The sequence below is a fragment of the Paramacrobiotus metropolitanus genome, unplaced genomic scaffold (assembly GCF_019649055.1).
Source record: "Paramacrobiotus metropolitanus isolate TYO unplaced genomic scaffold, Prichtersi_v1.0 Parri_scaffold0000003, whole genome shotgun sequence".
Lineage (NCBI taxonomy): Eukaryota > Metazoa > Tardigrada > Eutardigrada > Parachela > Macrobiotidae > Paramacrobiotus > Paramacrobiotus metropolitanus.
Genome location: NW_026570223.1, coordinates 1,945,191 through 1,972,184, shown reverse-complemented (window position 1 = coordinate 1,972,184; position 26,994 = coordinate 1,945,191). Strand labels below are relative to the sequence as shown.

Sequence of the window (26,994 nt, the reverse complement as noted above, 5' to 3'; positions counted from 1 at the left end):
AGTGTGCGACCACCGTACCATATTCTATAAAACGGTGCGAAATCAAAGACAAATGATGAAAAATTTACATCCTGCATCACTCTATCTGTACGTTATCACTTACCTGCACTTCGTTATGCGAGCACTATTTTTTGTATCCCTCGTCAGAAAAACCATATACTTTAATGGTAACTTTTGAATTAGACTTAGATATTACAGATGATCTCCTTGTTTTATAATACTTACGAATATGAAACATTTAGATATGGATATAGAACATCATTTTGTATTTATTTCGACATATACCACATAACTGGTACTACATAAAAAAACCAACATCCGAGACATACTTTCTCATGAAAACACCAACCAGACCAAAAAATCCAGACCAAAAAATCAAACTGGATAATGCGTCAGGAGCGTAAACGGTGAACTGACAGAGTGCTAAAAATTCCAAAATGCCAGCATGGACAGCAAAAGCGGCTACTAAATGCATCAACAGCTAATTAAAACCAGGATAACAAGTACAATGATGGATGTCGACATCCACGCATTTCCCGCTAAATTTGCGTTCCGGCCATGGAGCTGCATAGAGCAATAATTCATCTGCCCTGTAAAACATTAAAGATCAGCACGGCTGATTTGCGTACATATGATATGTTTCGTCGCACATTATTTTCCTTTATTCACGTAAGACCATTCGTTATCAACAAAACGCTACCATATGCATATACTTTTGATACACCACCCACAAAATTGCTGTGCATGTTGACATGCAGTTAGTAAGAAAAATATCTTAAATTAAGCAGTAGTGTTTCTGTTACGAAATCATTTGGCCAAAACAAATTTGAGAATCGCCACTTCGACAAGAAAAATTTTGAATTGTTTTTACGAATAAAACTTCAATGATCAGTACAGTGCAGAAACACCACGCTGATTTACTATCTTTTATTTTTTTAAATATATTATTTAAAAATTAAATAAGAAAAATGCTTGCGAAACGTGGCAAAACGAATTTCAAAAACGTAATAAGCTTATCATCAACGCATCCCTAATTACGCAATAACTCATCGTCAAAGCACTTGCATGTCGACATGCAATCAGACGACAAAAGAATTAACAAAACAAAATTTTAGTACGTTAAATCTGTCATCGTTGCACATTAATAAAACCTAAAGAAAAATCGTCTGCATTAAAAATATGACTTGATCGGTTTCTTACGTTGCCTAATTTTTTACTGACGTTTTCAGTCGACAAGAAAAAACAAAAGTTATGGTTACAAAACAAAACTACTTATTTCCATAAATTAAAACTCGTTTTGTGATCTTCTAGGCAAAATAGCGCTTCATTCTACCCGTCGATTACCTGTTGCTTTACTGCATGTCGTCATGCACAATCGTCCAGCGACGCAGTGCTTTATAAGGATCTGCAAATAAAAAATACACAATACTTCAAAACATTTTATTTTATGATGCTTGGTATGGAAGGCTATTCGCTTAGCTCTTACCTTAGGACTTCTCCAACATTGGTGTGGGTCCTCACATCAGTGCAGACTGGGTTAAGTGCTGCACCTGCTTTCATAACTTGCCGTGCCTGACAAGCTCCACGCACAAAACAGCAATACTTCCAGTGCTTGCATTGACCATTAACGTTTTAAAATCTAATTTGGCTGTCGACAGCCATAAAACCAAAAAATCGTAGAGATCAAAACAAAATCACAAATCGCCTGGAAACACCGTGGTAAGACTGCGAGAAAGTCGAAAATCGCCGTTACTAAAACTGGCTGTCGAAATCAATTTGAGCGCAACGGCGCTGAACGTGATCTGGGGTTGAACATTGAAATTGCCTTACAGCCAATCAGAAGCAGCATAAAAGTGGCCTGTAGTTAGCGTAGTCTGCAGCAAAAGTATTGCAGTCACCGCGTGTGCAGTTTCGCGTACTTCTTTAAACTTTGTCGTTAAAGCTTTGCTTCCAACTAGTTAATTTGGCGCAGTTTGCTTCAAAAGACTTTTGCTTTTTCGTTTTTGCGACTTCTGCGACTTTAGCTTTGGAGGTAATAATTCTTGTCGGTCGACCGATCTTCTTGTTCTTGCACAGAAACTATGTGTTTCATAACTGATTACGTAACAAGGTTTGCAGAAAAACTTTGATACTCTATAACGGCCACACATGGATCGAAATTGCTTTTTAGGTTATGTGGCGAGGCGACCAATGTCGGTCGACCGACAAAGCTTTCGCTTTAGATTAATTACCTTAACATTGTTATTTGCATCGAACGGTGATAATTTCATATTGGTTAAGAAAATAAAATTTTGCTTTTGCTATCGCCAACATAGACGGCTAACTTAGATACAAATTTTGATGTTGATGTAAAACGTGATTTCTACTCGGCTGCCAAAACTATGCCGGGGATATATTTTGTGATAGATTGCGGAGGTGTTCGATCATTTTGATGTACTTTAGAAAATACTTTTTGACGAGGGTATATTTGAAAAAAAGTATGTACATCTCAGGGTTAAATTTTGATCCTGATAGTAAACTTCTTCTACACTGAAAGCAGAGCACCAAAACCAAGAAAACCTTTAAGCGATCATGCTGGTATAACAGAGCCGCTTGGACGACATAATTATGTATAATAGTTTTTCCATATATTGCGCAAAGGTCGTAAAGTTTCTTCATCCTTATTCAAATGTTGGGGGCATCCCCGGTAACTTCGGCAGCAGCTGTCTCGGATGTGATAACAATGTCGTTAACCAGGCAGTCTTCTGGTCCTGATGTATTGTACAAGTACTTGCGTCCATATTACAGCAATTTGGAATATATATGCATGTGATAATCGATGACTTCCGGTCTGCCGCCGGCACTGCATACTGGTTGCTGGCTGCAACTTTTTGACTGACTTGCCCAGCTGTACTGCATAAATCTTATTGGTCATTAAATGTAATATATAGATCAATTTCATGCACACAGTTTCCAAAACATTTTCGGTTTGTAATCAAGGAAGCTCCAGTTGAGTGTAAAATTAAGCGCGTTTGCGCCTACGGTAATTTTTAAATATTACAATTTGATTTTTTGAAGAGTAGCACGCACTAGTATCATTATATCTGTATGAGAACGTTTGCGTTGTCATAAAAATGTTTTCGTAGACATTAAATGGTTTCATGACAGTAATAAGTAGAAATGTTTTGCTTTTAAGAAGTCATGCTTGACAAATGGCCTTGTTTCACCACATTTACACGATTAAGCGGTCAGTTTGGTATGTCTTTGCGAGAAATGTGCGATATTTCATGGTTTGCGGCAAATGTGAATCTGAATTTAAGGAAAATATTTCTGCCGGTTGTTCACCACTCACAAAGTAGTAGATTTATATGTCGATACAATATTAATTTTTACATCTGAACTTACGGGCATCCGGTTGGAGTCGCTAGCCAGCTTCAGTTACGTAATAATAAAAATCTGTAATTATTGCAATACAAGCGCTGCATTCGCACATCACGTATTGTGCGTTATTATTGAACACTGATTCCACAGTGGTAAGTTTAATAGCAATTTCATTTTTTTGTTACAGCTTTTTTTATTCAATGAAATAATTATCTAATCAGTTCGAAACTGGCAACTAGTACTGAGCTGGTATTTCCAATTTATATGCATAAATTTCTATAAATTTAAGTCCATATAAACATAAAATGTTCTTATATTTGTAATTAATATAACTTAAATCGTGTTGTCTCCGCATTTCGTGTATGGCGCTAACAGCTTACCATATGTACACGGTCAGCCGCGTTATTCATTAGGCGGCTGCCTAATCAGCTGGACACTGAATGGGTGGATCATTCCGTAGACAATACGAGGCCTCACGTTCACCGGAGACAATGCGCTGAATCCACGGTTTTGTGCGGCTACAACCGTGCCACTTCTCTCTCCTCATGTTAAAATCTATCCTTCGGTAGGTAACACAGTTTTCGTCTACAGTAAGTAGACAGGCTCACCCATAAAAATTACGGTTCGCGGTGGTTTTCGCACTATTTCTCAGGTTTTCGTGTTTTTCAACTTTTTGCGCCGGTGCAGCGCACTTTGCACATGTTCTGCGTAGACCAAAGTGTTATTGTTACACCTGTCAAAATACAGACAGGTTACTGTATGCGAGCCTTATGCCTAAAGGGAAATTTTTCTATCGGATTTGTGAAAAAAGTGAGAGCACGATCACGTGCTTGTCTCCTTAAGAAAACATTTTTCTTCAGTTTTCCGCTGATTTAACCGCCGTTTGTCCAAACCATCGTTTTGCTCAGCGTCAGCGATTTTTCAACCAGTTGATAAATAATCTGGATACGCGCGATGGACCATCCTCTGCGTAAGAACGACGACGGACAGGTTACGGTGAATGTTGTTGGGCATAATGCGCCGCAGAACACACACCGCGAACACGAGCACCATTCTGGCCAACAACAGGAGTATCGCGGTTCGGTGGATTCGTTGAGCCCGAAGAAGGAGGCCGGCAACGTTAACCGGTCACGGTCCCGTGTGGGCTTTGCATTGCACAGCGACGCCGATGAGGCGGATGAGGAGAAGCGCGTGATTGTCTCCGATCAGGACGACGCCGTGTCGGAGCGGACGCCGCGCACTGGTGCGGTTAATCCCAATTTCATGGCTGAAGTAAGAGTCAGCAGTGGTAATTACTAATTTGATGTCATTTATCATAATGTCCCGTTTGCTTTGATTAATGCCTGCAGATATTAATAAGGGATTGTAGGGTGTGTCGCCAGGATTAATGATAGAAGTATTATTTAGTCTTTTTTATAATATCATTACAAATGGCCTATTTTTTGCTAGATTGTTTTACGGTCCAAATTTAAATTTTGTGTAAGAAAGAACAGTACGTTTTACATTACTGCAGTCGACCGGACAGCATTCAAAATGCAAAAGCAGTAATGTATTACAGTGACTGTAATGATACCGATTTAGCAAAAGGCGGCATAAGTACACAGAATCAAGCTTGTTGTAGATACCTTACAGTTACAGGATAAATGTGTGTTAGTGTCCGAGAATATTAAAAATCTAGATTTTGCTGCTGCCGTTATATTTTAAAACGTTCTTTCAAGCAGGCTCCTGTAGACGCATATCGTAATCTTCAATGCGCTTTACATATCGACAGTGTGTCTGTAGATACAGAGAAATTTGATTTTGATCGAAACTCTCATTTACCTGACATTTTACCACATCACACCTGTATTGAAAGTCTTAACGTTGATGTGGTCAAAAACTTCGCAATACATTGTACAATATGTAATAATTACAGTTTCTAACGTTTCTAACGTTCTTATGCTCATGAGTCGGATAAAATGTTTACTCCTGAAAACTGGCCTCCTAATATTGGGGTGCGCGAGTGGTTGTTCGCCCCCAAGGATGACCAATAAAAATTTAAAACGTTAATTTTGTTCAACACTAATTAAATCGCATTGTTTAACTATGAAAATATTGTTCATTAGACTTTGCTTCCGGTACATCGGTACTGACAATAAGGATTCATAAGGCAAGATTAGCTTTTTCCAATCATTTCCGGCAGTTTGATCAACAACACAGCCCGGGCGCTCACATGAGCCGGCCTATACATTCTTGCAGAATGTTAAATCATTTCCGCTGACCACTTCCGCCCGATTGTATGTCGTGCCATTCGTTTGCATTGAGAATATATTATTAAGTCTGCATATGCTACGCTGTGATTAGGCTATTGTGTCTGATCATGACAGTCTTGGCAGGTGTACTGCACCCAATACATAAAAAGAATAATTCAATATTTTTTCCTCTCTCTTCCGGTGAAATTATGCCTCTAATCGGGTTAGACTGTATATACAGTTGGTGGATTATTCTGATCGATACAGGATTAGCCTAACTTGGACACGTAATCATAGTAAACGAAGTCCCGTTGCATCTGCCGGAAGGCATTTGTCACGATCGGGATGATCCTTTTTATTTCTCAGTCCGGCTGTTGCGGCCTGCCGCATTGCGACATTTCCTTATAAGACACCATATCTCGCGAAAATGAACGGGTGACATTCGTTGTCTCTGCAGTCCTGTACACTCTTCTGCATCGTTTCGCTTGCTTGATGTCATTAACATTTATGTGTGTATTCTGGGAGATTGGCATTTTTACGGTATTACTTCCTGTGGATGAATGATGCAGATTCAGATTGTTGAGACGCTAGTTCCTGATGATTCGACGCAGGTATATGTAAAGTTCTCATGTCTACGCTTTGATTATGATTATTTTCTAAATAAATATATAACTCAATCTGCATTATCGATTACATTTTTTCAGGAGCCGAATGGTTTAATTTGTTGTCTGTTTGCTTACTAATTTTCCAATTTAATAAATCAATAGATCATTTTGAAGTCATAATTTCAAATAATGCATACTGCGCGCATAGATTATGTGTGGGACTTTCGTATAAACATAGCGTTAGAAAACAGCATTGCTATGTTCCATTCTTGTAGCTTTGTTTTTGTCTGCATTTGTTTATCAAGAAGAAACACCACAGAGTTTGTGCGAGATTGTAAGCTTTCAAAATATATAGTGCATCGCATATCGGAAGCGCACACTTGAACGCATGCAGAAAATATCGAATGCCGGTAGTATCCTTTTGGGTGCCAGTTTTTACAATAGTGTCAGATGTGGATGCTTTTAAGTGAAATGCGACACCTCTGAATGTACGCGTACTGAAATGGACCTTATGCAGCTAAAATAATGCATTCCGCTAATGCGAAGATGAAACGAAGCTCGTTCCAATCAACGTACTCGTATGCAGAAAATTCGCTTAACAAAAATTATTGATTGCCACAACGTGTACACTTGCAAAGCATTTACTGTGCTGTTTTGCATAATTCCCGCACGTGTGCTAAGGCTTCGTTCTTTTTCTGATTTGCGGCTTGTTTTTGTTAAGCAGTTATCACTATAACAAATTGTTGTGTACCAAAATACGTGTATATACCCATGTACTTACCATTAACTGAAATTGCAAACCTGTTACATAAGCCTCGTAATTATTACTGGGTTTATTCTTGAGCAGGAAGAGGATGAGGAACACGACCGTCTCCCGCCTATTCGCCGGCAAGCGTCCAAAATCAGTTCATCGCGGCATCACCTGGATGGAAATGCCGACCCGGCTGCTCGGCACCGTTTCCATGTGGGCAGCGAGACGATGATGGACACTCTGCATAAGCCGGTGGAGATGGTCATGAACACGCTGCGCCGTATCACCTCCACGGACAGCATTACCAGCCACGGGGTCCGCCGCAATTCCAGCCATGTTAATTTTCGCGATGCGCCTACGCCGCGGCTGGATGGTAAAAAGAAGACGGCCTCGTTCGCCGTAGAGTCGCACATTAGCATGGAGGATGTTCAGCATGAGCTGGCGGATCGTGCTACGGCCATGCAGAGGGGCATCAGCTTCCCCTGCTTCGAACTTTTTGATGAGGTAAAGGAATGATTTACGGTACCGACTCGATCGCATTTTTTGTAGGTCTGTATTGTTCATTTTCACCCAGCAGCTCGCGTGATTTTATTGGAGTAATCAATTAAGGAAGCATAATCATTAATATAGGTAGATACTGATGCAAGGCAAGATCTAGAGTGTTTCCTGCCATACGATAATTGTTAGTAATAATTGTAATAAATGTTCACTTTTAAACTACTCTAGCTGCAATAGGTGCACAATACATCGACAATTTTAGTACAAAGGTACAGTGTTCCCCGTATTGATGATAAACGATAAACACCAGAATCTACGCTGGTTTAACGGTTTAACCTGTGCAGCTACGCTAGTCTACCGCAACACTTTTTTGCATAAGTACACTATTTCGTATAATTTGTTGTGACAGCAGTCTTTTTTAATAAGCCATAAATGCGCCACCGTCCGTATAAATGTATGATAAGCTTAAAAGATATGATAAACAATTTGCAGTAACAACAATTCAAGTTTTACAAAAGTTAAACTTGTAGCGGTTTATTCGATTTCTTTGCACGCTATAATCTTATATCGTGAACAGGATGAGGAATTGGACGAAGATCGTTCCTTGCCGGCACTGCCCGCTCCTGACATGGACGATCCTGTCCAGGTGCGGCGTTCCCATCGTCGCAGTAAAGCCCGTATTCCGTCGACGTCAGTATTCGATCAAATGACCGCGCGTGCCGGTTCCCTGGCATCCCTCCCACCGCATATGCAACGGCGCTTCAGCATGGGATTTGATCCGCTGGAGACATTGCCATCGGCCTTGAATTACGATGAAGCCGGTGGTGGCCAGCGGGCCACCCTGGATGATCTACGACGGGAAAAGGTGGGGGGTTGTTGTTGACAATTACTTCCGCGCAGGTGATGGATGACATGCTGCGTGTATGCGTGTAGGAAAACGCGGAGAATGAACTGGTTCGGCAGACCGGAAATGAAAATTTCGTTAATGTGGATGGCAAGTTGGGCTGGATCCAGGGAGTTGTGGTAAGGATAGATGATTAAACATTTTATTGATGAAATGTTTCTTTAGTAAGACAGTAGATGTAAAACCATATGAACGTTGAATGTCGGACGGATGTTAACTTTCGCAAATTGGTGTTGGTTTTTAAACGGGAAACTTCGACACTTTCTAGATTGTTACCTTTACTTTCCCAAGAAATACACGTAAAAAAATTCAGCTTGCTTGTTTTTTTTTGTTTGAAGTAAACCAGTCCAGATTCAAGTAATCCAGAGAGTTTTCAGTTTCCAGCTTCCCTTGACTCTACGGCTTCTGGTGGTGGACTATTTTGCTGTTTAAATTAAAATTAATTTAACCAGCCAACTATTAAATGTCGAAAACATTGCAAATAAAGTGTAGTTTTGGCTGAATTTGATTGATTTCATAGTAAACCACATAACTATACAAGGCTTAGTTTTATATTAAACGATTTTTGCTAAAAGTGGTTGTGCTCCTCAGTACTTATGTATTTACGTGGAATTACTCCCTTTAGCTATGGACACTGCAAGACATGTGGGCCGTACAGCTGTTTTTGCGGTTAGCGTGGATGAATGCCCAAGCAGGAATGGGTTAGTTGCATATTTTAGAAGGTCTCCTGTCTTCAGGAAAACACTCGATGCATAACCGAATAGTGATATGCAATTTGTTTCTTGTTTCACAGGCTTGTATACGGTAATTGTGTTGATTACGCTGATTCTTGCTCTGCTGACCACCTTATCGATGTCTGCCATTACAACAAACGGGGATATCGGCGGTAAACCTTTTTTAAGCTGTGCTGCATTTCATTTATGTTATAATGGAATTGCTTTTCTTGGAATTAAAAGTTGTGTTGGATGTATGTCCCAACAATATGAAATAAGGTGTGGTAGGTGTGGATGAAAAAATACTTACCAATGAATGTCATACTCGTACCAAAGCTGTAAATTTGCCCATTGTAAGAAAATTTCGTACTAGAGAGGCTGTAAAGATTGTTTTTTTCCGATGTAATCAGTGAAGCTTCTACAAGATATGAAAACTGAAAAAGTCTTCAAGCCTTTGACGTTTGCTTTATAAGACGGTGGAAATAAGAACATTGTTCTTTTTAGTTGGTGGAACATACTATATGATGGCACGGAGTCTGGGGCCGCAATTTGGCGCTGCTATAGGTGAGGTGAATTAAATGTAAAATGACAAATTAAGATAAACTCTTCTTCAGTAATCAATAGTACCGTAAAACAGTTATGTTTTGGAAAGCATCGTTACAGAATTTATGCACACTGTACTTTCTGCCAACTACTGTTGTGACAGTAGTATGATGGTGCTGATCTGAAAGTCTTAAATTGGGAAAAGTGTACTTATTGCCTCGATTCTCGGGGTTTTAGCTGTTATTTTTCTAGATATGTTTGGTTTGCTTTTCGTGCAAAATAGTATTTCATTTATTTATTTCCTTGCAGGAGTCATCATCACTTTGGCCAACACCATCAACGTTTCGCTTAACGTGCAGGGTTTTGCTGACCTGGTGACGGCTCTTTTAAGTGTAAGCCGAAAATTAAAATTCAAATTAAAATAAATAAATTGCGTTAATAACCGTGTAAACTGGCGCCCGTCAGCGCAGTAATCATTTGGGTAATTTCTGCATCCTGATAGAAATCCAATCTCCACATGATTAATCACTTGGACGATACCCGGATCATCAGCGTGATGGCCATTGTCGTGTTAACTGGATTTGCGCTGCTGGGCATGGTTATTGCCTCCAGGGTACGTACACACATCCGGCTGCTAGCCGTTTTCGTGGGACCTGTTGGAATTAATTAATATACCTACCGGGGAAATTTTGGCCTTTTGCAGCTCAAATGGCTTTGTCTGCTGCTGCTCTTGATTGGCGTCGGTGATGTGTAAGTATGCGTTAGTTACTTATAGGAACCAGTATGATTTCGAAATCTTAATAATAGCCGCCAGGTATAGAGATTCCAAAAAGTCTGCAGGTTGTCAATGCGGAAGTGTTAATCACCGATCCAAAAACATGGTTATTTGTCGATTGCTATTGGCATAGCGCAGTCCAAAGGAAAAAAATTGACAAGGCTACGAAAAAATTGCACGATATCTTGGAAATTAGTGCTTTTAACAAGCAATACAATAGTTGTTAATATATTGTTATGTAGCTAATAATTTTAATTTATGCGTTTTTTTCGTACGAGTACGGCTGCCGATGCCTAAATTGTGCCGTAGCATTGATAGGCTCATTTTGAATTTCAAATAGTAAATATACGAGCAGTTGAATTTCAGGCGACGCAGTTGTGTGTATCATTTACAGGATAGTGGGATCAATTGTCCCGCCTAATAAAGAAGATGAAGCTCGGGGTTTTGTTGGTTATTCGAGCGGGTTATTCTGGGAAAACTTCCAGCCGGCGTTTCAGCCGGATCAGTTCGGTGCTCAGGATTTCATGACAGTATTCGCCGTGTTTTTTCCGTCCCTCTGTGGTATTCTGGCTGGTACATCCATCACCGGTGACTTGAAGGATCCAGCCGGCGCCATTCCCAAAGGTCAGAATATTTTAGCTATACAACAAGGAAATCGATATGGTTTGCTTGTTTGTATAGAAGTATTTATAGGGATTTTTGGTTGCGTATTATTTTAAATTTAATGGAACTGTTTGTTAAATATATATATTTTTCTTTGCGTCAAACATTTATGCTGAGAACGAACGTATTACAGGCACGATTGTAGCCACATTGGTCGCTGCGATTGTCTACTTGATTCTGGGTTGGGTGTCCGCGTCGGTCACACTGCGGCATGCCAGCGGGAGTGTAGCCGATTTAGAACTGGGAAATTTAACGCACTGCCGTTTCGATATGAGCTGTAAAGATGGGATGATCAACAATATGGAGGTTGGTAACGAGAGATCCCATCCTGTGCCTCACAAAGAGAAAAGATGCAAATCGCAACTATACTGTCAATAAAATAATACGATTATGCAGATTATGGGCGTTATCGGGCACTGGGAACCGATTATATATGCGGCTGCCTTTGCGTCTACCATCAGCACATCGGTTGGCTGCATCCATTTTGCTCCAAAGGTCTTCCAGGTTCGACATGAATCTGGTGTTATTCACCACGATAATAACCAATAATAAATAAATAGGAGTGTTGCATTTTGTTTGGTATCCTATACAAAAATTCTGCAGGTAATTTTGACAAATCTCCCGCGTTTATAGGCATTGTGCCGCGATAATATCATACCGGGTATTCATTACTTTGGGAAAGGTTACGGCAAACATGACGAACCGTACCGCGGATATGTGCTGACAATGTTGATTGGTGTGATCTTCCTGATGCCCTGTAAGTCGTCACTTTTTTTATTGTTTTAATGGCTTTTTCTTCGTAATTAGTTTAATTGGTGAATTTTCGCAGCCGATTTTCAGTTTATATCTAACGTGGTGTCAAACTGCTATTTGGCCACGTTTGCACTGGTGAACTACGCCACCTTTGATGCTTCCTTTTCTCAAGCGCCAGGTACGAACAGTCGATCGGATTCGGTCTCACTTCCTTTTTGTATTCGATACAATTTGTGTTAAATTTAAATTTGGTACTTTAGGATGGCGACCAATATTCAGGTATTACAATATGTGGCTAAGTTTAGCCACAGCTATCGTCTGTTTCGGATTTATGTTCGCACTGGACTGGAAATCAGCAATTATCGCTCTTGGAGCTGTTGGTAAATCTGCCTTAAAGTGTAATACAATAATTAACAAACCAATAAAATTAATATCATCCAAGAATTAAAAAAATTTTAAAGTGGCTTCAGTGGAGAATTTTTTTACTTGTCCGAACTTGGCGTAGCCAGACTGTACAAGCGAAGTTGGAAGCCTACTCGTAGCTGTTCGTTTGGACTTTAGCTGCATGTGTTTGTGTCGATTGTTGTTTAGGTCTGGTGTATCTCTTCGTGTTTTACAAAAAACCACAAGTGAACTGGGGAACCTCCGGTCAAGCTAACATCTACCGTGCCGCCCTGACGGACACGTATAAGCTGCAAAAAACACCGGAGCACGTCAAAACCTATCGTCCACAGATCCTAGTCCTCACCGGTCTGCCATGCGTCCGACCGGCGCTGGTCTACATGGCCAACGCCATTACACGCGGCACCGGACTGCTGGTTTGCGGTCACGTCATGGTGGTAAGGATTGATAGCGATATTACATTACGTCTAGAACACTCCGAGAAGCTGGTTCAGGGAATGAAGAGTACAGTACTGATGGCTAAAACGTAATTATCATACATTTCGGTAGCGTTAATGAACTCAAATTCGAATGTAATAAATTACTCAAATGTGACTCAAATGTAACGCAGATGTAACAAACGCAAATTAACTGTTTCTACTGCTTTACTTTGGCATAGAAGTACGAGTACGAGTACTTCTACAGTTGCGAGTTAGTGACTAACTCGCACGGAGTTACGGTTGATGCGTCTGTAGTTGCCTCCTTTCCTTGCAGGCTGAACAGCGGATAGGTCTAAGCGTAAATCGTAGTGCATTGGTTTTGTAAGCTAAGAAGAAATTATGCTTTTGCTTTTTATGTAGCATGAACCGATCGCCGATCGTTCCACACTGGAACAAGAAACTTACAAGTGGTTTTTCCGGCGGAAAATTCGCGCCTTCTACGAAATCTATGCGGCGGCAGATACTGAGGAGGGCACTCGCGCACTGATCCAGACATCGGGATTGGGCAAATTGCGACCGAATATTGTGATGATGGGATACCACCGCAATTGGACGAACTGGAATGAAGACTCCATGGAAGAATACATCAACGTCATCCATTATGCTTTTGATTCACGGCGCGGAGTCATTCTTTTGTAGGCTAATATAAGAACTTTTTGCCCTACCACGTGCACCGGATTATTTTTTAATAACTGTCGAATTTTCAGCTACGCCCGTGATGGATTCGACATAAGCGATGTAGTCAATTTTGAGCAGCTGGTCAATGACAACAACATTTCGGCGTCTTCCAGTACGGGAGTTTAATATTTTCCTCTACTTATCATTATGTGGCATAAGCGGCATTCAAACCTTTTGCGTTGTGTCAAATAAAAACTTTATTGTTTGTTTTATTGTAAAATGTTGTTGTAAAATTTGTTGTGTTTGGTTCTTTGTTTGTGGTACTTGTATGTTTATTTTATTCTAAGCACCGGTTTATTTTCGGTGTCAAAAATTTAATTCGATTAATGAATGATTTTGTTAGAAATAATTATTTCTAACTATTCCTTTCTTCTTTTTTTCTTTCTTTTCTATTTGTATTATTCCTATCGAATTACCATTATGTACATATTTGTAATGGCAGTCCTTTCTTTAAAATAGCGGATGGAAGTGATGATACCGAACCGGATAAAATTCAGGCTATTCCTCTGGAAGTGAAACCAACTGATGATCCAATTCTCAAAGCCAGAGTGGAACTGGCCGAAAAACTGGAGCCCGGAAAGAAGAAGAAAATTGTAGGGGAAATCCATGTCTGGTGGCTGTATGACGATGGAGGTGTGTTTCAAACAACTCGTTCCCGTATTTTGTGTGCGATATTTCAGAGCATAGTGACTATCGTAGTATGACGGCGGTTGAGTGATTATCAACGTTTTTAGTGAATCTGTATAATTGCCGTTATAAAAGTATCGTGAGGGAAGAATAATACTGCATTTGCGCATTTTTTTAGGCTTGACGTTGCTGGTTCCGTATTTGATGACACAAAAAAGCCCGTGGTCAGGATGCAAATTGAAAGTGTTCTGCCTGATTGGACCGGATGACAACGCCGACAGTGCTCGATACAACATGCTGCAGTTGCTGGAAAAATTCCGGATTGCCGTAGTGGATGTGGTGGCTATTGATATCGACACACAACCTTCACAAGAAAGGTGACTGCTGATTTTTTAGGCTAAACTGATCTCGCTGTTTCCTATAGCGCTTTTCGATGTTGGGCTCAGTTTATTCTACAAGTCCTCATTGTAGATTTATTTTTTTATCGAACAGCATTCTTTCCTATAATCTGCTTTTATGTGCACTAATCTTAAATCCGCAGCATGTACTTATTAAATGCAATATTTTGAGTGGTCAAGCTGACGGTGCTGTGTGGTTTCAGCTTGGATGATTTTAACAAATTGATTTTCAAGTACAAATACGAGAACATGAGTGCCCGAGCGCGCGCTCCTGGCCCAGCCACCATTATGGAATCGGACATGCTCGAGTATGGCAAGAGGACCATACGCAGCATCAGGTACCGTAGGAAAATTCAAAAACCATTTCTTTCCATGTTCGAGACAGGAGCATACTTTCGTTTGCGTAATAACTTTTCGCACTCGACGCGGTACTTTCCAACTTCATTTTTTCGGTGGCTACAACTGCCTGGGTTTCTCTGTCAGAGATTTAACTGGATGAATTGCATTTTCAGGTTGCATGAGTTGTTGCGGGAACACTCATCGGAATCTGTGCTGAACGTGTTGACCATGCCGCTGCCCAAACAGAACCGCGCGGCTACCCTGTACTTGGCCATTCTGGATATGATGACCTCCGGTCTGCCGCCAACACTGCTGATTCGCGGCAACCAGGAGAACGTCCTGACCTACTACTGCTGATTGTCATCCCTTTCCCAAGGGGTGATGGTGCTAATTTTGCTCTTGCAGAGCGTTTTCATGTTTCATGGTTTAAAGTTTTATGGTTTTAATTATTTGATATTCCAAACCGTGCCTCATTCAGTCTGCGACTGACAGTGCTTGGTAGTTATTTTAGTACAAAGTACTCTTTATCTCCAAAATCTTTTAAAGTTTTATCGTGTTAAAGTTTAAATTGAAATGTGCGATGAGAAATGTTTGACTAACAAAAAGCATACTTCTACTGCATTTCGAAACGGTTTCTTAAATTCCGATACAATATTTCTCTATCTGTGTGAACTGTCTGTTTTCTCATAAATATGACCATTCAAACATAGCAAAAATTTATACAACTTCGCATCACAGCGTTCAGTGCCGGCAGAATGCAGTATAACTATTAACTACCAATCTGACAAAAATATGTATATCAAGAGGAACGGAGCTGAGAAACAATGCAATATTTAACAAGAACAAATTTAACTAGCCTTTAATTTGAGGCCAATTTAAAAAAGACAACCGAATGCGTATCGCAAATATTATTCCCGATCGCGTCCAGCCAGCCAGAATGTCTCCATAGGACCTTTGCCTTTGACGGTAATGACGCCCCGGCTTACCACAATGTAGCCGCCAATTTGGTCCAGTAACTCTTTTGTCGATATGCTCATCTGAATTTTTCCAGCTGCATTTTAAAAACAGATGGTTAGTTAAAATTCTAATAAACGTTTATAAAAGCTTAACATAAGTAACACACACAGACTGGTTTGAAAATGCTACTCGTATAAGTTACGTATACGTAACTTATACGAGTAGCATTTTCAAACCATACTACCATACCATTTTCTAAGTAGTTGAAGGACTACGTTGTCCTTCAACTAGAAAATGGTATGGTAGTATGGTCTGTTAGTATATATAGTATGGTCTGTTAGTATGGTACATACGTTCCCCGTGGGACTCCATTCGGCTGGCGGTGTTCACTGTATCTCCGAATCTTCAAAAATAAAAGTCCCAGATTAATAAATTTTTTGGCCGGTGTTGCGCATTATGCGTACATTATAGAATGCATACATACAAGCAATATCTTGGCATTTTTAATCCGATCACTGCCGCTACACAGGGACCTGTAAGCACAATATGATAAAGCATCGGCGGTTTAACTGTATTATTGGCTGTTTTATATTGCTGCTTAAATTTGGTGCTATTTTATTTGCAAAACCGCAGCAATTTTGCAATTTTTTTTTTGCAGCTGTTCGTAATCCGTTGAATTTCAACAGATTGGCTGTTCGATGCAGTTTATCAAATCAAGCTCGCCATGCTAATCAGCAACACCAAAACGGAACATAGCGCAGGTATTACACGAAAATTCTACTATCGATCTCTTTATATTAAAAGCACTAAGCATAATCCTACTAATATTTGTTAATTTAAATTGAATAAACGTCGAGCAGGCATCGAGCATGTGTATGCCGTACCTGAATGTAGGCCAACACGCAAAAGGAGTTTTCGCTTAGTCTGAAAACTTAAACCCGATATTTTTAGGGAATTTATTTCACGGCGTAGGGTCAGAGCCAAGGAAGACACTTCAGAAGCATGGTTTATGCCGTTGCGTACTGGAAGCCCACTTATAACCTGCAAATTACACAATTACTGAACATTACAAACATACAAACATTACAAATTAAAAACATATCCGAGAATTTTAAAATTACTGGTATCTTGAGGAAGCGTTCAACTACGCAGCGTTTTCTGTTTAACATTTAGTATCACGATCCCTACAGTATTCACAGATGTCTGTACAATGATAAATTATCTATACGCTGTAATTTCGTAAAGCAACACAGTATTCCATGCTTCCATTTTTCAAACATCCTTAACATTTGAAGGCATAATATGCTGCGATATCAAGCATTACTAATGCTTAGATTCTACACTCACCAAATAGGAGTCTTTAACCTGAAAAAACATTGCACCTGCATAATGACAGCAAGATCATATTTTTCGGCAAAATGCACTGCATGCATACTGTACCGTTTCCACTTTGTACACATCAAATTTCTCGATAATCGTGTCGCTGACAGTATACAAGGTGTTGAGAATCTGGACAACATCCAGAGGTGTGGTGGCTTCAGTGGTCAGCTCTGAATAACCGTCCACATCACTGAAATACACCGTTGTGCTGCCGTACGTTTCCGGGATCACTGTTTGACCTTTGGTTAACCGTTCAGCAATTGATCTGCATCACATACAGTAAAAAAACACCTAATTAAGTACTCAATCTAATGATTTAATGACAACCAACAGCAGATGCTTCGACCTGCTTTACTTACAATCCGTTGAAGTTTTTTACATTTAACGCAGACAGTACACAATTTGTATATACAGATAAATAATAATTATTTCCGCTACGGATCTATAGCGGAAAATAACGACTACAAAAATCTGACCAAAAATAAATTTCCTTAATTTCTGCGTTTAACAAAAAAAAACGAAACCAATTTTGTAACGCAAAACGAAACGAAATTTTGTAAACGAAATTTAGTAAACGAAATTTTGTAACGCTCTGTTATAAACTCCCGTGGGTTAATCCGGCTCTGCAATCCATTCCACTACGAAGCTCACAATAATCGCCATTTGTACTATGCGTAGTGGTGATAATATTTATATATAAATACATATAAATATGAGGAGCAGCCTTGAATGGTTTGCCGTTTCCGCACAACAGACAACTTGACAAATTTTCCTCACTAACGATACATTCAAACTTCTTCTCACTTGGGCAATATTTGGCTGAGGATATCTTCCGATCGGCGTTTCTCTTCCATAAACTGACGCATTTTTTCCTCGGCCTCCGCCTCCAGTTTGGACGCGTATTTCTCCATGGTGCGGATCAGGTAATCAACAATATTATCGCCCGCTCGTCCAAGCAGTTTGGTCAGGACTTCTCGGATGCGCTGGAACGCCGGGCGCAACAGTGGATTTTCATCCCAGCACTGCTCTAAAAGGTCACGGAAATGCGCCGGACAGGCTGTCAGCGGGATGCGTGGTCGCAAGGGAGGCACGGTACCGCGTTTAATCTATACGATTGGTAATGTGCGAGTAAGTTACGATACTAAAGCTAATTTTTTTAGAAAAATTTATTCTCTTCTATTTGCTTGTTGATATGCGGCGGCCTCCGCTTTCATGGACAAAGCAAGTTGATGCAAGTTGATTAGTGCCAACGTCACCGAACTACGATTCTCTTATTACGTATATCCTGCATGCAATTAAGGGATGTGGCCACCTGGCCACAGAATGCCAAACAGTATTCAAAAAAAGTTGTGAACAGCGCGCATTCGCAAACATTTTCGCGGGCAGCCTGAATACCCACTAAGGACTTGCGAAATCCGGCCATGTAGTGATTATTAATTGATATAAAATCGACTGAGTAAATGCCTCTTATGTGTACTACTAAGTTACTAACCTCCATAATAATTTCTCTGTCCAGCAACGTGGTCAAACCGGGATCATGAAATCCATTCCGGAACGGCGGTGCTCTGAGCAATATTTGTTGGACAATTATGGAATAACTATATACATCACCTACAACAATTACATAACCCGTTAATGAACGACATATATTTCTCGTCTGAAAAGTATGAATTTTGATGTAAAATTTTGCTATCCTCTTTTGCTATGCATGCCGATTCCTTTTACGAGATGTTTGTACCTTTCTGCAAAAACAAAAAATACAGCATTATTTTTTTGTATTTGTCTATTACATAGTAACATTGACCTTCAGATTGTGAAATCTGACCCCGGTCTGTCAATATTGGGGAGCTGTTTCCGCTTACCGGTGTCCCTTCCGGTGGCATGTGGCGGCGCATGAGTTCTGGTGCACGCCAGAGGAGCGTTTCGTAATCGCGGCCCTCCCGATCGTGCTCGGTCACCGGCGCCAGATCCTCTTCCTGGCGGAAGTAGTACATGCCGTATTCGGATATCTTCAGGACAAAATTACTATCCACCAGACAGGTATGCGAGGTTAAATTGCCCACGGATACCAGGCTGCTGGAATGCAGGTAATTCATGCCCTGTTGGAAGAAAATGTCAGAAGATTATTAAAAAACAAATAGGCTAGTAAGCAACAGTATGTAAACATTCATTTTATAGTGGAATTAAGAATTATTATGAAATATATCTTATAAATAAATAAGTTTTCCAATATTCTGTTGCGTATTCAGTTTAGCGTTATAACCGCCCTAGTGGCATTACATTAATTTTGAATACCGTACTAAGAATACGATGAATTAAACGATCGTTGATGTCACAATGATGTGTACAATGTACATTAGCCCTCGATCTCAAGTTATTTTACTGGAGTAATACAGTAGTACTGATAGGTTTTTTAAATAAATACGGTACTTGTCCCTGTTAGTTACTATACATTTCCTCTCATTGCTTGTTTTTTCGAACAACGCGACTTACCGCTGTTAGATCTTTAAACAAGGCAGCTTTAAATTCCCAGTCGAGATTCATATGATTCTCTTGTAAGAGGAACGTCAGCGACCCTTTGGAACACATTTCCCCCACTATGAATTCGCAGTGGTTGTCATCATTAACCGCAATTCCGGAAAATTTCTGCACATTTTGATGCTGGATCCGTTTAATCTATTTAATCGGTCAGTGCAGTCATTAAAACGATTAATAATTTACAGTAATACTGCTGCTCGAGATTGTGCACCAGCTATTTCAATTACGTACATGACTTAATTTTTTGGCATGTTAATTCTAACTTATATTTGTTCGACTTCAGATTTATTTTTTTTTTAAATTATGATGTGATATCAGCAAAATTTTATCAGTCAGTGCTTTGGATAATAAAGCTTTTAATGATATATAATTGTCCTTTAAAGGAGACAGAAAAAAGAATGCTGCTGTATTTTCACCAAACGTGAATTACCAAATGGAGGCTTTTGCCTAGAACGGGAGTAACTCTTAGCCGCGGTTCCGGCAGCTGTTTCAGCTGGACGACATTTCCGTTGTAAATAGCACGAATGGGTGCTCCAGGTGTTGATACGGCTTTGACATATGTCGTCGCGTCGTCATCCTGTTTCACCGATTGCTTGTCCACCTACGGCAATATAAAAATTATTCAGTACATCAGAAAATACGTATATTAGAAATATACATAAGCATATATCGAGAAATAAATATATTATATTTATTATGTATCAGTATTCTATATATCTATTGTATGTATTAATTGTGTTACTTACGAAATAAATTCTTAATTTCGGTAGTAGTACATACTATCGAGTATCAGCGTACCACAGTTCGGTGGCTAAGTGTCTACTTTCATCCGATACATATCAAACTTCGTACTTAATGCCGACAATTTTTCTAAAAATATTGGTAAATCAAACTTACATTTGAGAGAATCTACGAGTAGTACTAGTTTATTTTGTTCAGACAAGTCTAAAGTTTTCAGTACAGTAACGAATTTTGAGGGGATCGAGTGATTCGCCAAGGTGCCAACGCACTACAACAGCTCCAGACGTTAACGGTTTCTAATTATAACAGACGTCTACAAACGCACTGTCGGCCGGCAGCAGCAGAAGAGACGCAAATGCCATCATAATTTGTTAACATCAGATTTCGTTCACTGCGCCAGCACCGTATTTTAATGTGAAAATAAATTTTGAGGAAGGAGGATTCATTTTTTATTCTGGAATGCGGTGCTGACTTGAGCATGCAATATTCATGCATTCACAAGTTTTAATCCACGTTCACACATGACGCAATGGCGACTTACCATGGATACGTGGCTTTTGATTGTGGAGGCCACCTGACTTCCGGCCATAGACTTGGTCGTATTTCCCTGAATCGACAGCTCCGTAACAAATATCCGCCACCAGAATGGATCGGAATTCCGTTCCACATATCTATAGAGAACACAGCCGCTACAGCCCGGAAGGTCATCGAGCAACAACAATTCCGCGTCCATTAAGCAGCGCATATTTTTCTAATCAATAATCCATCTGTACTGTTTTTCGCACTATGACCGGTGAAGCCGATAATTATCGCCGGCAATATTTAAAACAATCAATCAATACGTGTATGTATGTTATTGCGACGGTATCACAAGTACCCACTTGCGAAAGCGGACAATTCCCACAATCACTCCCGCGAGAATGACAGCCAGAGGAATCACCACACTAACGGCGATAGTAGCGGGGGGTACGGCTGCAAAAAGGTCATGCAAAGTGGTACTTGTCATAAAACGGAGTGAAAGTATGGTAATTATTCGTCATATTATAGTGTTGGACACTTACGCTTGATGCAGGCTGGATTATTGCCCTTGAAGCCGCATGTTGGGGTGTTGTCCGGGAGGGATGCGTTGCCCGAGGGCCAGAAAATCTCACCGCGGATAACGAAGTCAAAGTTGGGTGTGACCGTCACAAAATCCTATTTTGCAAAAATATATTTCAACCGTAAAAATTTTTCTTATAATTAATGCAAAATCGTGTTACAAACACATAAATAAAAAAAAATAAACAATAATAAGATTTATGAATCTAGACTACGAATTCTAAGAATTAAAATTTGAAAGAATAGTTTTGGGAAAAAGATTCCAGAAGAAATTTACACTTACCGTATATTTGTAATTTGCATAAATCGAAGCCGATATTTAAAAAAACTAAATAGATTTTATTGGAAAGTTGCAATACAAAATTAATATAATTTACATCAAAGTCACCACGTAGGTAATCGTAAGTTTGGATTTTGTAGGCACTTTGCCGGTCGCCGATTTGGTTAATATGGACCAGATCGTTCACCGGGCTCTGGAAGGAATAATTTCCATCCTGATACAGTGCAATAAGGTTTTCGGTGACACGGTAATCATTCCCGGCATTAACCGCATCACGAATGAGTGATCCATAATAGATAACTGAGTCGTAGAAATGGCTGGTTACGATGTTCACCTGGATCCGAATAAAACAATGTTAACATTTTACATAAATAAATTACCACACTTTAGAGTGCGTATTTGAATAATGTAAAAGTGAAGTACTCAAGTCTTCAAAACTTTTTTAAACTAACCAGGGCACATTTTCCGGGTCCAAATTCAGAAAAATCTGATCTTTGGCAGAAACATAGTATACCATCGTAGTATATTAAAAAAAATAATTTCAGCTGCTGACACCCAAAGGGCGGGGCCAAACAAAATTAATAAGTGAGTAATACTGCATGCTCCTACAATGCACTAGCGCAATACCCGCACAGGCTTTTTATAAAATAAGCATATCAGGAAAGTTTCACCTCTTGCAGAAACGTAGCATTTTTATAAAATAAGCATATCAGGAAAGTTTCACCTCTTGCAGAAACGTTACATTTTGCCACATTATGGTTAATGGAAAATTTCATGTGCGAACGTTAAGACGACACAGTAGAAAAACCATTCTGTGGCTGCGATTCTTTGCGGTAGTGCAACAGTACGTACCTCATACTGTCACTGTATTTGGATTCTGGATTTTGCTAATTTCCTCACTGTGTGCAGTGTGCTCCCGAAACTTGTTAAATATTAAAGTTCATTATTTTTTAAGCGTGCTGTAGTCGTACACTGTCATTCGGCAGAAGATGAGTTCCTGATTTATTACTTATTATTACACTGATACAAACAGCTGTTTGAGTACTACACTAGTGCAGTGCAATAGTATGGACTATTACTTACTAATTAATTTTGTTTGGCCACGCCCTTTGAGTGTCAGCAGCTGAAATTACTTTTTTTTATACACTACGATGGTATACTATGTTCCTGCCAAAGATCAGATTTTTCTGAATTTGGACCCGGAAAATGTGCCCTGGTAAGGCAAACATTTAAAAAATAGTGATTGAACAGAATAATACAGTAATTATGTACTCGTAAAAAAGAAAAACGGTTTCTACGTAAATTCAAAGTGCTAGCTAGTATTTAAAAAAATTGTTTCGTTTGCTGTCGCCATCTGTCGCCATAACAAAGACAACCATATAACAAATAAATCGTCATTATGATCATAATGTGGAGTGCCGGTAAATAATAAAAGTCGAATAGGGAACAGAAACCTTCCATTAAAAACGGTAATTCATGACGACAGATGGAATGAATCTATTTGGATATACGACAAAAAACCCTGTTAAAAATCAATATACAACAACAAAAACCTACCTCATCCTCCGGTTTGTATGTATAATTGTACACTGTGGTGGATAATTTTTTGACAGCGGAAGAAAACATTTCGTAAGAGCCGCCGGAAGTGAGAGATAAGCCAACCATTAACAGCGATCGATAAGCATTCTTCGCCACCTTCAAACATCACATTTGTGCAGTGACGGTTGGACAAGGCACAGGTGGAACAACAAACCGCGCACAATATTTTATTACCTCGTCGTTTTTGCCGCCGACTTCGGATGAGAAGTTTCCCCAAATCCGGCTCGGGAATATGTTAACTCCGACGTATACCTACATAAATATATTCGATTCGCAGAAACAACAACACCCGCCTTAAATTTCATAAAACAATTACTACGGCTGGAAATGAAAATATCCATTTTAACCTTTTTTGATTATAGATTTCATTCGATTAATTTTTTTTTGGAATTTATTTGCCATTCCCAGTTGACTTCGAAATGAAACTACTGACGACTGTAAAAGAAAGAAATATTAATTTTACCTTTTTTAAACTATAGATTAATTCGATTATTTTTTTGTAATTTATTTGCCATTTCCAGTCGGCTTTTAAGCAAAAATACCGCTCGATGTTATTCTTACATATTCCCCATTAGTCATTCCCAGCTTATCCGCCCATATCTGCAATGCATAGAAAAAGGTGAAATTCGTAAAAAAGGTGCAGTACAGAGTTAATCAATAGTTCCGTTTGTATACCATGTGTTTTCGGAGTGCCGCCGATGGCATCAATAAGAGAAACACTGCAACAAATTGGATTATATGGACTTCTTAACTAACGCTACTGTAGCCGTTCAAATAAACACCACACCTCTGGAGCGGTTCTGATTCTCCTCCAGAAACTGTTTCGTGCCAACCTCGTCCACATTACTGGAATTAATCATCCGCCATTTAGTGGTAACGGCTAAGTCCATGGCGTCGGAATCGTAAATAATCTGGAAGACCATGCCCATTTGCTGGTAAAAATTGGTCGCCGTATCCTGAATAATGGTGATGTCGGTGTAGTTGCGCCAGCGGAGAAACCGGAGAAGGACTTGTGCGGTGTTGACATGTGTCAGGGATATACGTGTCAGATACGAGTAGTCTTTTTTCGGTGCCAGCGTCCCCACTCCACCGGCTAAGCAATCGGGTTAGGATAAAGAAATCGCGCCGAAATTGTCAACATACATATTTCCGAGCAATTAAATTTTCGAGCTACATCTGCTGAAAATTTCAGTCAGTGCAATTTAAAAAATAAGTGCAAAAATTAGCTAATATTATGTCATATATGTAATTTTGATTTAAGAAGATTAAGTAATCCTAAACCTGATTTTTGCCGCTTTAAAAGTTCCGTAAACGGCTGATACGAAGTTGAATAGGGAACGGTTAGAATAAGCCAGTTTTTGCGTTTGTGTTACTTAATCGCCGGAAAAGTGCCCCCACCGCACACTAAATAGGCTCTACTTATCCTACCTGGCATGCCGATGATTAAAGTTTTATAGTAGGTGGCAATATCGTATAATGCTTCCGCTGCGGCACTGCATCCTGTGAAAAAATGTCTCGTCAGATTTACTACCTTGTCAAGATGCAGATAATATGACGCAATATAGCTTTCTGCTGCGTAATTCCACTACATAAACTGAAGAAAAAACTGTTAAAATTTTAAGGGAAAAAATTAACCCTTTTTTGTTACATTTCTTGACGCATTTTAACGGGATATGCGCAGCATGCACATACGTACGTTATTGTGAATTTCCGCTATTAGCCACTGCACTGCTCTTGTATGACCTACGTTCTACCACGCGATAGCCGCATACTCAACATTATTAATTTTAAAACGTTATGGCTTTCGTATCACGATATGCACAGATATGTCCACTGATAAAATCATTTTATTGACAAAGCACGGTTGCACTGCACGGCTTCGTTAAGCTCCATCGGTATAATTAATTTCTGTTCAATGCAACTCCCTTACAATTGTGAACTTGTGATGCCACAAAGAACCATTCAAGGAAATATTTTTTGAAATGCGGAGATTTGTAAATTGTAGTGTATGCATACGACCAATAATTAAATGCCGGTATTAATACAAAGTACAATATCATTCGGATCCGGGTGCAATTTATATAGTCAGATTGATTTTTAAAATATTAAAAATATTTGATTATTAGAAAAAACAGCTAGATAAATTTCCATGAAGATGATACACCAAGAAATTCAAGTCTGACAATCACGGGTTTTTTATAAATTCATTCATTCATTTTAAATTCATTTTTTTTATAAATTCATAATTTTTTATAAATCAGTCAGCAGTAATTTCGTGCAGCAAAAGTTTCTAGATTTATTTACCCGGTCCAACATAGACATCGCACTTGATACCGCTCTCCATCAGCTGCATGGCATAACTGACCACATGCACTTTATCGGGGCATGTGGGACCCAGATCCACGTGCAGCCGCTGTATAGTGATATTTCCCGGCAGCAGAACCTGATTCGTATACTCCAGCGCCAACTCCACGGCCGCGGCGGACCGCTGATAATTATAAAACAGATCATCACTACCGCCTTCCGACATAAAACACGCCAGCAGCGTCTCCATGCTGACCAGTGGCAGTGTGGACCATACCAAAACCATCCAGCGCAACATGATACCGGCACGGCATAATACACGCTTGGTATTGTGTCTAGGACGCTTTAACATTCTGGACATGGTGTATATATAGGTGTTCGACATTGTAATTAGCGGCCCACCGGCCCATCCCTGCTTAATTGGAGTGCACACTTAATTTAATGGGATAGTATATGGCAATAAGTATACAGCACACGCGTTGTGCGATAAGTAACCAGCTAAAACTCCAAAACGCTGTCATGATAATGGGCACGAAACGGCCGCGTTTTATTGGCATCACAACGTCCCCCCACCTGTCGGCGGGCTGCAGTGTATCGATCCCACGGATTGAACGGGTGAGAAAAAACTTTGTCAGTGTTAAGACTACTCGACAATGAAAATACCATTGACAAGCTGCAGCAGCCGTCGGTGGATATAACGTTATTCTTGTATTATACGCGCATGTAGTGTTTGTTTTGTAAACCAACACCAGCTTAGTGCCATTACATTATGCATGACCAGTATTGGCTGCGTGCAGTATACAAATGCCCAAAAGGGCTGCCGGATAATTATCCTTTCCACAGATGAAAGGGACACCATGTGCTAAGTAGGGAAAGCTGTTTTGCATTTTTCAACAGTTTTTTTTTGCTAGGTCATTTTTGACTTTCCTGTTCTAAAAGCGGACACATAATTAATTCAAAGTCTTACGTGATCGATTGTTTATACAGATACTCATACGTATTCCTGAGTTTGCACGTGAAAAATACAAATGCGAATTCAATTTCTCTGAAAAATACAAATTACAGGTTATCTTTAAAAAAATTTACGAAAAAAGTAATTAAACCATCAAAGTTTTTCCTAAAGAAACAATTGCCCGTTGGGGACTGGAATCATGTGCGCACATGGGTATTGATTAAATAATCAAATACCGGCACTCTATATAAACAGTGCATTATTGCATTTGCATATCGTTGTACACACCGATACCTAACGCAGCGACTTTTTGCCAAAAGTGAACTCATTCCGCAGCTTTCGTAATATTCATGGTCAATTATCGAATCCATATTTCATCGCTTTACAATGCGGAAGGGCACGGTAATTTAAAATTTAATTATTTAC

At 39.6% G+C, this 26,994-nt stretch overlaps 2 protein-coding genes and 1 long non-coding RNA gene across 7 annotated transcripts; 1 reads left to right on the top strand and 2 right to left on the bottom strand.

Annotated features, from left to right (window-relative positions):
* LOC129597965 (uncharacterized) lies at nucleotides 1-4,013 on the bottom strand. Its single transcript, XR_008691631.1, has 5 exons — nucleotides 3,741-4,013; nucleotides 3,385-3,435; nucleotides 1,487-2,892; nucleotides 1,345-1,405; nucleotides 1-590 (listed from the first exon to the last, which is right to left on the bottom strand). It is a non-coding gene; the product is annotated as an uncharacterized LOC129597965 (long non-coding RNA).
* LOC129597902 (solute carrier family 12 member 3-like) lies at nucleotides 3,330-15,377 on the top strand. 5 transcript variants are annotated; one of them, XM_055495622.1, is made up of 25 exons: nucleotides 3,330-3,512; nucleotides 3,821-3,925; nucleotides 4,221-4,632; nucleotides 7,041-7,451; nucleotides 8,023-8,310; nucleotides 8,379-8,468; nucleotides 8,975-9,050; nucleotides 9,143-9,235; nucleotides 9,567-9,626; nucleotides 9,915-9,997; nucleotides 10,108-10,218; nucleotides 10,309-10,355; nucleotides 10,775-11,004; nucleotides 11,177-11,349; nucleotides 11,440-11,547; nucleotides 11,677-11,800; nucleotides 11,873-11,974; nucleotides 12,057-12,176; nucleotides 12,388-12,635; nucleotides 13,038-13,312; nucleotides 13,385-13,467; nucleotides 13,815-13,988; nucleotides 14,161-14,359; nucleotides 14,584-14,718; nucleotides 14,893-15,377. In XM_055495622.1, exons 3-25 carry the CDS (start codon nucleotides 4,315-4,317, stop codon nucleotides 15,074-15,076), a joined length of 3,732 nt encoding a protein of 1,243 aa, XP_055351597.1. In that variant the 5' UTR covers nucleotides 3,330-3,512; nucleotides 3,821-3,925; nucleotides 4,221-4,314; the 3' UTR covers nucleotides 15,077-15,377. The 5 variants fall into 5 exon arrangements, with proteins under 5 accessions (XP_055351597.1, XP_055351581.1, XP_055351590.1 ...); XM_055495606.1 differs by having other exon boundaries at nucleotides 3,774-3,925; XM_055495615.1 differs by having other exon boundaries at nucleotides 3,758-3,925.
* LOC129597956 (atrial natriuretic peptide receptor 1-like) lies at nucleotides 15,368-26,180 on the bottom strand. Its single transcript, XM_055495668.1, has 23 exons — nucleotides 25,617-26,180; nucleotides 24,741-24,812; nucleotides 24,100-24,405; nucleotides 23,988-24,031; nucleotides 23,874-23,912; nucleotides 23,487-23,564; nucleotides 23,271-23,408; nucleotides 21,811-22,047; nucleotides 21,397-21,529; nucleotides 21,217-21,307; nucleotides 20,877-21,006; nucleotides 20,025-20,195; nucleotides 19,550-19,732; nucleotides 18,919-19,155; nucleotides 18,795-18,798; nucleotides 18,549-18,667; nucleotides 17,861-18,162; nucleotides 17,117-17,321; nucleotides 17,024-17,041; nucleotides 16,561-16,717; nucleotides 16,161-16,209; nucleotides 16,030-16,079; nucleotides 15,368-15,770 (listed from the first exon to the last, which is right to left on the bottom strand). The coding sequence occupies exons 1-23, from the start codon at nucleotides 25,999-26,001 to the stop codon at nucleotides 15,628-15,630; spliced, it is 3,291 nt and encodes a 1,096-aa protein (XP_055351643.1). The 5' UTR covers nucleotides 26,002-26,180; the 3' UTR covers nucleotides 15,368-15,627.
* Between the last annotated feature and the right edge of the window lie 814 nt (nucleotides 26,181-26,994).

Coding starts and splice junctions, on each gene's coding strand:
- LOC129597902 (XM_055495622.1), top strand. CDS start 4,315: ATGGACCATCCTCTGCGTAAGAACGACGACGGACAGGTTACGGTGAAT. Junction 8,311..8,378: donor ATGATCTACGACGGGAAAAG/GTGGGGGGTTGT, acceptor GTATGCGTGTAG/GAAAACGCGGAGAATGAACT. Junction 9,627..9,914: donor GCAATTTGGCGCTGCTATAG/GTGAGGTGAATT, acceptor ATTTCCTTGCAG/GAGTCATCATCACTTTGGCC.
- LOC129597956 (XM_055495668.1), bottom strand. CDS start 26,001: ATGTCGAACACCTATATATACACCATGTCCAGAATGTTAAAGCGTCCT. Junction 18,163..18,548: donor ACAGAGAAATTATTATGGAG/GTTAGTAACTTA, acceptor CCAATCGTATAG/ATTAAACGCGGTACCGTGCC. Junction 17,322..17,860: donor CTCAGCCAAATATTGCCCAA/GTGAGAAGAAGT, acceptor TATGTGATGCAG/ATCAATTGCTGAACGGTTAA.